This window comes from Castor canadensis, chromosome 11, assembly GCF_047511655.1.
Source record: "Castor canadensis chromosome 11, mCasCan1.hap1v2, whole genome shotgun sequence".
Classification (NCBI taxonomy): domain Eukaryota; kingdom Metazoa; phylum Chordata; class Mammalia; order Rodentia; family Castoridae; genus Castor; species Castor canadensis.
In genome coordinates, this window is record NC_133396.1 from 17640551 (window position 1) to 17650896 (window position 10346).

Genomic DNA, 10346 nt, shown 5'->3' on the forward strand with positions numbered 1-10346 from the left:
AGCTTTTCACCTCTGTCTCCCTAAGAGCTGTTTTCTCCCACCATCAGAGAGAAGTCTCTGCAGACCAGGGGGAGCCTCTGAGGGTAGCAATTATTGCAGTAGATAGTCCTCTTGGAGATGAATCAGAGGTTAATGAACTGTGTGTGAAGTACCTCCACTCCATACTCTGCTTTTATGGGCTTGTGATGTACCATCCATGCTCATCCTTGCTGCTGCTTTCTTCCTGGGCATGTACTGACACTTAATGTCAAATCATACTGGCCTATCACAGTGTTAGTATGGTCCTAGCACCATCCTGACTGAAGTGTGGATGCAGGGTTGGTGGGGAGTGGCATTGGGGATTCTTTCATCAAACCACCTTGTGCTTGATGAAGACTTTCCATTCAGCTTTGAAAAGCCCTTTTCTGGAGCATGTTATCTCATGTCAGCCCTGAATGAAAACATGAGAAAAGTCCATCTTCTTCCTAGTGGGAAAACCGAGGTCAGAGAAAGTAAGGGACACGTGTACCATTTTTCTAGCCAATTGCAGCCCAAGGCAAGAAGCCAGGAGGCCTGACTACTCTGCCATGTATTCCTCCATTCTGCCCTATATACACCATTATGGTTCCTTCTTACCTAAAGCAGGAGGGTCACACTGATTCTGTCAACCTGATGAGCTCTTAGCAGCCACCTTGGTTACCACTGAGGCTTCAGTAAGTACTAGATCAAAAGCCCATGTGAATCTATAGTTGCAAAACAAAACATTTTTTCGAAGGAAGTAAGTCCATGTGTACCAGTAGAGACTACTAGAACCAAAATTTTCCGTGTCCTTCGGCCTCAGCCAGGGCACCTAAAGACCCAGCCCTGGAGCCTGCATGCCTGCCCATCCTCCTAACAGGCCTCAGTTCCCTTCTTAGTGCTAGAATTGACTCTGATAGCCCAAAGTGAGTAGAAAGCACACAGGGAGGATATCGAGGCACTCCCTTCCTTTCCAGAGGGATGGACACATGTTCTTCAATCTCTAACCCCTTTACAACTACATAAACACAGGAATTGGGACTCAGATGCTGCAGCTGAGAGACCCTATCATGCCTCAGTATCTGCACAGCACATGGCAGGCACAGGTATGTCACCGACACCAGATGGAGTACATAGCTTGCATGCTGCTGACATCATAGGCCAGAGGAGATCCAAAGGAGCTGAGTTTTCTTATAATTCTTTCATGTACTGTTCTGAAGCAGGTGCTCTTCAGAGCCTGTTAGCCTAGTCAGATTTCAAGTTCCTAAGCAGAAGCAAAGCAAAGAAAGAAAGGTGACAGAGTTGTGAACAACTCTCTTCTCCTTAAGGATATAAAAAGACTCATTTGTTAATTCCCTCTAAGACCAGAGGGCTCTAACCCTGCCCTTAGGAAACCATGGCCTACACTCCCCTAACCCCCAGCCTGGGCTGCTGCAACCAAACGTGTGCCTGGCAGTGGCCTCAGTCAGAATTTGCCAAGCACACAAAATCAGTTCTGGCTCTGGACGTCTCCTGAATGTTTGCAACTTGAGGCAAACTGCCAGAACTTGATACAAGGCTGAGTATCCAGAACCTTCACTGTGCCTCTCCTCTCCATTGAGAACACCAATCTGTGGATGGTACCAAGGACCAGCCTAGTGCAAAAATGCTTCCCTTCACAGAACAGGAAACTCAACACTCTGGCTTAAACATTCTTCCACTTAGGTTCTGTCATTCTAGAGTCCTTGAAGATTGGTGTAGGTTCAAGAGACAAAATGGGAAGAACTAGATCAAGAATCTAGAGTCATAGCTTCTAGTCTAGTCTTATCCACTTACTAGTCTTGAGCAAGTCACAGAACCTTTTGAGTTTCCCTTGCTCTCTTGTAATATAGAGTAACACCACTTATTCCATTCAGCCCATAGGGCACTTACAGGATTCAAATGAGACAGTGAGTGTAAATGCATTTGAAAAGCACACAGGGTTAGCATAGTTAATAGTATTAGTTTAACCTAGAAAGGCTGATAAGAGACTGGGCACTGGTGGCTCACACCTGTAATCCTGCAAAGATCAGGAGGATCTGGGTTTGAAGCCAGCCTGGGCAAATAGTTCTCAAGACCATATCGAGAAAACCCAACACAAAAAAGGGCTTGTGGAGTTGCTTAAGGTGTAGGCCATGAGCTCAAACTCCAGTACCCTAAAAAAAAAAAAAAGAAAGAAGGGCTGATTAAGAGTTCTGGTTTAGAACTTTACAGATGACAGGATTGGAATTCTAGACAGGCGCTCTCCCACTTGAGCTATGCCCCCAGCTCTTGGAATTCTAGAGAGTTTGGGCTAGTTCCCCTTCCTCAGCTTCTGCCTTCCCCACTATAGTCAAAGAGAAAGTTTTCTGTGTTTCAGGAAGTTTCGTCCTTTCCACCATCAGTTTAAATCCTTTCCTGAAATTTCTTTTCTGGGACCCAAAGATGCAAGTCCATTTGAGGCTCCAATGACCCCGGACAGCTCACATCATACTAGGTAGGTCTTTCTTATTCCTGAATCCCAAGGACTGGTTACAGGCCAAAGTCCTCCACCTCAGGGGCCTGCTGGTCAGATTTGGAAGTGGCCATCTGTTTGCTCCTTTGGCAAAGTCTGTTCTGGGAACTTAGCCCAGAGAAGAGACACTAGGAATACTCATTTTACTCTTCACCCCTCCTGAAGAATTTGACTGAAGTGTCCAGAGGGCAACAGACTGGTTTCTCAAATGGTATCTTGGGTCCCATTAAAAATGCAGAGAGGTTTCCCCACCCCCAAAAATGCAGATGTCTGGAATCTATCTACACCTACAGAATCAGAATCTCTGATGATAAGAGCTCTAAAAGCTGCATTCTTGGGGTGGGGGTATGGCTCCAATGGTAGAGCATCTACCTAGCAAGTGCAAAGCCCTGAGTTCAAACCCCAGCACCACCAAAAAAAAAAAGCTGCGTTCCATAAATTCCCAGATGATTTCAGTGCACATCCAAGTTTGAGACATGTTGAACTTTACATAAGGAATAACTAAGGGGCTGGGGGGCCAGGAAACTTGCTGCATCATATGGGTGTGCAGCTTGTTAATTCTCCTTCCTGCTTTACAGATGTTTGAGATTTTTTTTTCTGGCAGTACCGGTGTTTGAACTCAGGGCCTCACACTTGCTATGCAGACATTGTGCCACTTGAGCCACTCTGCCAGCCCGAGAATTTGAACCTTTGCTAGGAAAATAGAGAAGTCAGTTCAGGTGATGGACTAGATGCCTTCTCATACTCATTTTTTTTTTTTTTTTTTTTTTGTGAGACAGGACCTCACTGTATAACCTACACTGACCTCAAAGTTTGATCCTCCTGCCTCAGTCCCCCTGAGTACTGGGCTTATAAATGTTCATACCACACCTGGCACCCTTTCAGACCCTTTCTAACTTCTGAGCCACAGAATTGGTTCATGGGTTAGAACAGTAAAACAGGGCACCTTCAGCCTGAGAGCTCCTGGGGCCATGGAGAGCCTGTGGGTTCCATCAACAGATTAAAGCTACTAGTAAAGAAGTGAAGGTGGGAAAAGGGAGAAAGGAAATGTAGCAGTGGGGGGCAGGGGGAGTGCAAGGAAAATTAGCTGAGAATAAGTCCCAAATGTCTTCATTCCTTTCCTAGAAGGTGCAGGGGATAGTAGGGAGAGCCTGTGAGGAGGTGGGCCTAAGCATGGGAGACAGGGGAGCTAGGCTTGGAGTGCCCATGGGGTTACAGAAATGCTGAGAGGCTGTAAAGGGAGGATGATGAAGCAGTGCAGCTTTGGTGTCTGCCTGTGAGGAGCCTGGGCAGGGATTTGGCCCATATGTTTTGTTTTTTGTTGGTGAGACTGGGATTTGAAGCTAGGGCCTCACAGTTATCAAGCAGTGTTCTACTGCTTGAGCCACACCTTCAGATTTGGCCCATATGGAACATTAGAGCTCTGTCTGTGCACACACACACACACACACACACACACACACACACGTGTGTGCAGAAAGTCTGTGTTGGAAGAAATATTTAATTTTACATTTTTAAAAAATGATTATTAAACCAGGTGTGGTAGTGCACACTTGTAATCCCAGTGCTAGGGAGGCTAAAGCAGGAGAGGAGGATCACAAGTTCAGAGCCAACCTAGGCTACATAGTGAGACCTTGTCTGAAAAAAATTATTTTGGCTCAAAATTCAAGAATTATGAAGTGTTGAAAATGAAAAGTGCATTCCACAGCCACTGTTTCTTGGGCCTATCCTCAGAGATATTGCACAGGCACCCATGTGCATGACCTCCTTTGCTCTTCTTAACTTCATAAAGAGGAAAACAGGATGCACTGTGCTGGGACTTGTTTTTTTCCACCTACTGTATCTTAAGTTAGTTTCCTACTATTACTAAAAAGTATCCTTATTCCCTTTGTGGGCTGTGAAGTATGCCACTGTACAGATATGCTGTACTTTATTTAATCAGTTTCCTATTAATTGATGCATAGATTAGCCACAGTGAATAATCATGTTCAGAGTAAATTTGCAACTGTTCAGGTATTTGTGGGATAAATACCTAAAGGTAGAAGAGCTTGGGTCAAATGGTACCTGCATTTCTAATTTTCATCAGTGTGGCAAATTGCTTTTCATGGAAGTGATAGCAGATTACAGGCTCCCATGCCATTTCCCCTTCCCCTTGCATAATATACTATGCTGTCAGGCTGGGCATCTGCCAACCAGGTAGATGGAAGACTGTGTCTCGGTATGACTGTGATTTTCATAAATGTGTTCTCATGTTTGATCATTATTTAAATGATTTTGGCCAGGTGCCAGTGGCTCATGCCTGTAATCCTAGCTTCTCCATAGGCAGAGATCAGGAGGATCGCAGTTTGAAGCCAGCCCATGCAGAGTTCAAGAGACCCTATCTCAAAAAAATACCATCACAAAAAAGGGCTGGTAGAGTGAGTGATTCAAGTGGTTGAGTGCCTGTCTAGCAAGCCTGAGACCATGAGTTTAAACCCCATTGCCCCCCAAAAAAAAAAGATTTTGTGTGAACTTGCTTCAGATCCTTTTCTCATTTTTCTAGTGAGCTGTTCATTTATTACTTTCTTAATGACTTATAAGGATCCCTCATACATTAGGGAACTGAGCCTTTTGTTAGATGTAACTTTTCTTTTCTTTTTTTTGAGGTACTGGGGCTTGAATTTAGGACTTACCTTGAGCCACTCCACCAGCCCTTTTTTGTGAAGGGTTTTTTTCAAGATAGGGTCTTGTGGAACTGTTTGCCCAGGCTGGCTTTGAACTGTGATCCTCCAGATCTCTGCCTCCTGAGTAGGTAGGATTCCAGGCATGAGACACCTGCACGCGGCCTAGATGTAACTTTTTTTTTTTAATCCAGACGTGTAATTTATTTTTTAACTTTGCTTATGATTTTTGCCATGTATATATTTTTTTAAATTGTATGTTTTAGCCAGGTGCCTATTGCTCACACTTGTAATCCTTGCTACTCAGGAGGCAGAGATCAGGAGGATCGTGGTTCAAAGCCACCCCTTGCAAATAGTTCACAAGACCCTATCTCAAAAAAACCCATCACAAAAAAGGGGCTGGCAGAGTGGCTGAAAGTGTAGGCCCTGAGTTTAAACCCTAGGGCCAAAAAAAAAATAAATAAAAATCGTATGTTTTTCAGTTTATCAGCTTTTCTATGTGTTTTCTGGGGTTTATGTTGTATGTCATCTTTAAAGGGGAAGGTTTTAGACTTGTTAAGTTTGTTAGGACAGCCAAATAGCAATGCCTTTCAGGCTTTCAAAATACAGGGCTGAAGTTCCAATGAGAAGACAGGTTTGAGACATATTTGAAAGTCCTCAGTGAAAGGTAGCAGCTGTGAGAGGGCAAGCCAGCCTGAGGGAGGGACATACCTGATGGAGAAGGCTAAGGGCAGAACAGTTGCCTCACTGCTGTTGAAAATCTTTTCCTTCTCATCTGGCAGGTCAGAGTGAGGTAGGTCTAAGCACACAGTTGAATTCCTATAGGAAATTCTTACTCTCTCTTTTTTTTTTTTTTGCTATACCAAGGTTTGAATTCTGCACTTGCAAGGCAGGGTCTTTACCACTTGAGCCATGCCACCACCCTATAAGGAATTCTTACAGCAGCCATTGCTACTTGCACTCATGTTGGGGCAAAGAGAGCACCGATAGGACGGGGTGCCCACAGGGAGGCCTCTTCTTCCATGTTGCTCTCCTGCCAACCTTAGATGAGTGGTACCAAGTATAGGGTAGACATACCTGGTCCCTTGGCCCCATCTTGATCCTTCCCCTCCCTGGCCTGTGCTCCAGGTCCTAAGCAGCAGCCCCTGCTGGGCAGGACCCCAGTAGTGACCACTTGCCTCCACTCTGCCCTCCCCCAGAGGACTCAAGGACCAAGAGCCAAGCCTGCAGTCAGCTACACACACCTTACCTAGGAGGAAGAAAGGATACTGCGAGTGTTGCCAGGAGACCTTTGTGGAGCTCCATGTGGTGAGCCCCTCCTTCCCCACTAGGCAGCTGCTCCCCAGCTGTCCCGAGGGAGCCCAGCCCACCAAGGATGGGGCCTTGCCTGCCCAGTTTCCTCCTTGACATGGCCTGTAGTGCCAGAGACCACTTTGTGAACTCTGCTTGTCTCACCCCATCCTTGTCTAATGCCTTATGTCTCCTTTCACCCTGGGGCAGCATCTTCAGAGTGCCCAGCACCAAGGCTTTGCCCTTGGAGCTCATTCATATGCAGAAGTAGACCAGATCATCACCCAGCTCAGCCATACCTTTGCAGACATTCCCTCCTGGGCCACCCTCCCCAGGTGAGTGCCACAGCTACAGGTATACCCGCATTCTCATGCCCCTGTTACCCGCTTCACATGGGAAGGACCTCAGGTTGGCAGCAACAGGGACCAGACTGTAACATATCTCTTTCTTCCCCTTTCCTTCTCACCATTCTCTTGTTTTGGGGGTAGCCATTGACATGGTGGAGACTGAGTAGTTCTGGCCAGCTAGAAGGGGGTATGTGCATAGTTCTGGGTCCTTCTGGAATAGGTGACAACCAAGGTCCTTCTCCCTTTCTAGAATTTTCCCCCAGAGAGAAAGATTGTGTGGGGCTTGGTGGGAATTCTAGGGTTCTCAGAGCCCAGCTTCCCCCTGCTGCCCACCATGAGCAGAACCTTTACTACCTAGGACTATGACTTCACCTGTTGCCCAGATCTCTCCCTCTGCAGATCTTGGACAGCCAGGGTCTGTGCTGCTTTTTGCAGCCTCTAAAGGACACAGCCTCCTCCATGAAGTCACTAAATGGAATAGCCTCTAACCTGTTCCTCTTGCCAAACCCAACCACAGGCCTCAGAGCCAAGAAAAGCACACAGAGCACTGGCTGCCACTACAGCATCAGACCCAAGGAAGAGGCCTTTCACAGGCCCAGTGTCAGCAGCTCTCTCATCAGCACACTAAAACCTAGAAGGGGTATACCATCCTGGGAAAAAAAAAACCACCTTTGCTGCCCTCAGCCCCAACCCAAGAGGTTTCCATTTTGCTGTCTCTCTGGAGTTGAGGTCTGCAGCTCACTGGGTGTTTCTGTTCCCCTCCTCCCCCACAGACAGTCAGGTTCCCCAGCTTCTGATTGTGACCCACTCTGTCCTGAGACTGTGCCCCCCAGCCAGCTCTCCTATCCCAGGGCAGCATCTCCCAGAATGAAGAAAGAAGATAGTGGTCAAACCCCAGGTACTCCGGAGCAGGATGGGACAGTGAACAGCATAAAGACACCAGCTGAACCTGCAGGGACCAGTGAGGTATCTGGACCAGTAGCAAGCTGCCAGGAGCCAAGGGCATCAGTTGGTGTGTCTGTGAACCCCCCAGGAACACCAGTGTCTGGGAGCCCTGCTAACCAGTGCCTCGTGACCAGCTCTGGTTTTGTGGACCTCTCCCCTGGCCCAGACCTGGCACTTGCTGGCCACAAGCGGAAGGTTCAGTTCCCCAGTGGCAATGCTGAGAAGAGACCAGGGGCCTCCTGGTCACATGCCTCATTTTTTGTCCCAAGAGTCACCAGCCCTTGTGGTGCTAGAACAACTGGTAGCAGGCATCTTCTCTCCCTTCCCCTTCTGGTCAATGAATCCAGGTCCCTAGCCTCCCTCCTGCCCTTGTGCCACCCACAGACCTGCCTCTCCCTTCCAGGCTCCTTCCCCTGCCAATACTCAGACAGACCAGCAGAGCTCTGGGCTACACAGCCCCCCTGGCCTGGGGGAGGATGGCTCCCAGAATCAGAGGATTCTAAGTGTGCAGCCCCTGGCTTTGTTTCCTAGCGTGATGACGGACTTTCCAGCTGCCCCACGGCCCCAGGCCGGCTGTCAGCCCACCTGCACTTATCAGCAGGAGGGCCAGCAGAGAGCCAGTCTCCCTTGCCCACCCCCCTCCCACCCTCTGCCAGCCAGCACAGGAGCCTGCTGTTCCTGATGGCTCTGGGCACCCCAGCCGCTCCAAATGCCCTGTCTCCCTGTCCCCCAGCCCCAACCCCCACCCAGTGCTGGCAGAGAGCTGCTCTTGTGAGTCCCTGATATCTCCCAACTGCAGGGCCACAGATAGCCATAGGGTCTACCTACTGGCCAGGGCCCAGCCAGGGTAGCAGGAGGAGCAGAACCCCAGAACCTTCCCAGAAGAGCCAGATGGAGCCCTGGTCTCAGCCTTTGAGGCGCAAGTGGCAGCTGCATGCTCAGCTTATAGGGACACAGGACAAGACCTTCTACCCACTAGGTCTTCTGGACAGGATAGAGGAAATCTGGCCTGGGACTGTCCTCTCCTCCCCCTACCTCCAGCTGTGATCCTAGCCAGGCAGTATTCTACAGAAGGCTTGGCCAGCTGTAGCCAGCTGCCTACGCCAGGAGGTAGTTGGCAAAGGAAGGGACCACAAAGAACCTGGAGTGGTGGAGGCCTGGGGCTTCCTGCCCCCCACCCCCACCCCCAGGCACTTGCCTCTTTTGTGGCACCTAGGGTTAGTAGGGTTAGTTGTTGGTGTTTCCCACCCCTACCCCATTCTCCTTTCTCGCAAGCATGTGGTCTCTCCTGCTTTCTAAAATGCCTGTGTTTATGTCCCCTCCCCCAGCCCCCCACGCTCATACACGGATCCTCAGGAACATATGAAGCAGAGGAGGGGCTCAGGCTGCAGCACTTACAGCACTCCCTCCCCCATGCACTTAGTTGGGGCCCAGCACTGACCTTTCCCCTGAGCCAGGTCCCCTCTGGGGACCCTCTCAGCTCTTCTCTGCCGTCTCAGCTCAGGCTACCCACCTGGAGTTCTGCTGTTCCAGGGTTAGTGTTTCACCTGCCAGCAACTGCATCACCCTTTTCCCTTCCTCTTTCTCCCTCCTTCCCAAAGGACCTCTCCCCATTTCTTAAAGCCAAGCCATTAATCTAGAGACAGAAATGGGTTTGCTATCGATTCTTTGACCACTTTTTTTTTTTAATCACAATTTGTACTGTAGTTCTCACCCTTCTCTGCCTCTGTGTGTTTGTCTCTTTAAATGTTGAAGCTGCCGGAAGCCTGGTGTTATTCTGTGTCTCCTTTCAGAGGAAGAAAGGGGGGTATAGCTGTGGGTGAGGACCTGAGTTGTTAGTTTGGAAATAGAGCAACTGTGTGTACAACCCTCCTTAGAGGCCCTCTTTAGCCTTTTTAAGCCATTCCTGTTAAGTTTCACAATTAATCTTGATTCAGGAAATGTAAATAAATTTGTTGATAACAAATAGCAAAGAGATGGGACAGGAGTGTAATGTGTTGGTCCCCAACCTACCCTTCAGTGACCCAAGGCAGGAGTGAGGACCCTGCAAGTGAAGAGTGTATGAATGCCACTACCCTCATTTTGCCTAACTCCATGCCCAAGGGGAGTGAGGGCATCTGTCCTTCCCCCTCGCCCTCCTCCTCTTCCTAGTCCTACCTGCCTGGTGAGTAGTCACCTACAGAGGGCATGCTTGTAACCCACTGCCAAGGAAACTCTGCCCATGGAAATTCCTGCTCCGGACCCTGTCTCCTTTCCCCAGGTTCTGACAGTGGCTTGCTTCTGGTCCCTGCTGGGAATGTCAGTTACCTGTGCCTGTTCCTCATGATGACACCCCTCTGGAGGAAGAAGTTTCCTCTCATCCCTTCCCCGGGACTCATCAGCATCTTCACATACTACACACTCAGAGCCAATGGCACCAGGTTCTGATGCCCTCCTCGCCATCACCAAGACAATCCCCCATTTCACATCTGGTCCATCTCTTTGATTGCAACCTTGGACATCTCTGCCAGGTCACAATTCCAGTGTTAAAACACTGCATTCATTTGTCTGTTCTGGCTTCCAGGCTGTAGATTTAGGTTACTGGGGAACCCCAAA

General features: G+C 48.7%; 1 protein-coding gene across 3 annotated transcripts in view; it reads left to right on the plus strand.

Annotated features, from left to right (window-relative positions):
- Dbf4b (DBF4B-CDC7 kinase regulatory subunit) overlaps positions 1 to 9726 on the plus strand; it is a 33237-nt gene extending 23511 nt beyond the window's left edge. Inside the window, exons 10-13 of one of the 3 annotated variants that reach the window (XM_074045591.1) lie at positions 2360 to 2491; positions 6369 to 6477; positions 6670 to 6794; positions 7658 to 9726. In XM_074045591.1, the coding sequence (XP_073901692.1) occupies positions 2360 to 2491; positions 6369 to 6477; positions 6670 to 6794; positions 7658 to 8282 (991 nt within the window). In that variant the 3' untranslated portion in view covers positions 8283 to 9726. Of the gene's footprint in view, positions 1 to 2359; positions 2492 to 6368; positions 6478 to 6669; positions 6795 to 7579 lie in introns of all 3 variants that reach the window. The other 2 variants (XM_074045589.1, XM_074045592.1) reach the window with 2 other exon arrangements.
- The last annotated feature ends 620 nt before the right edge of the window (positions 9727 to 10346 follow it).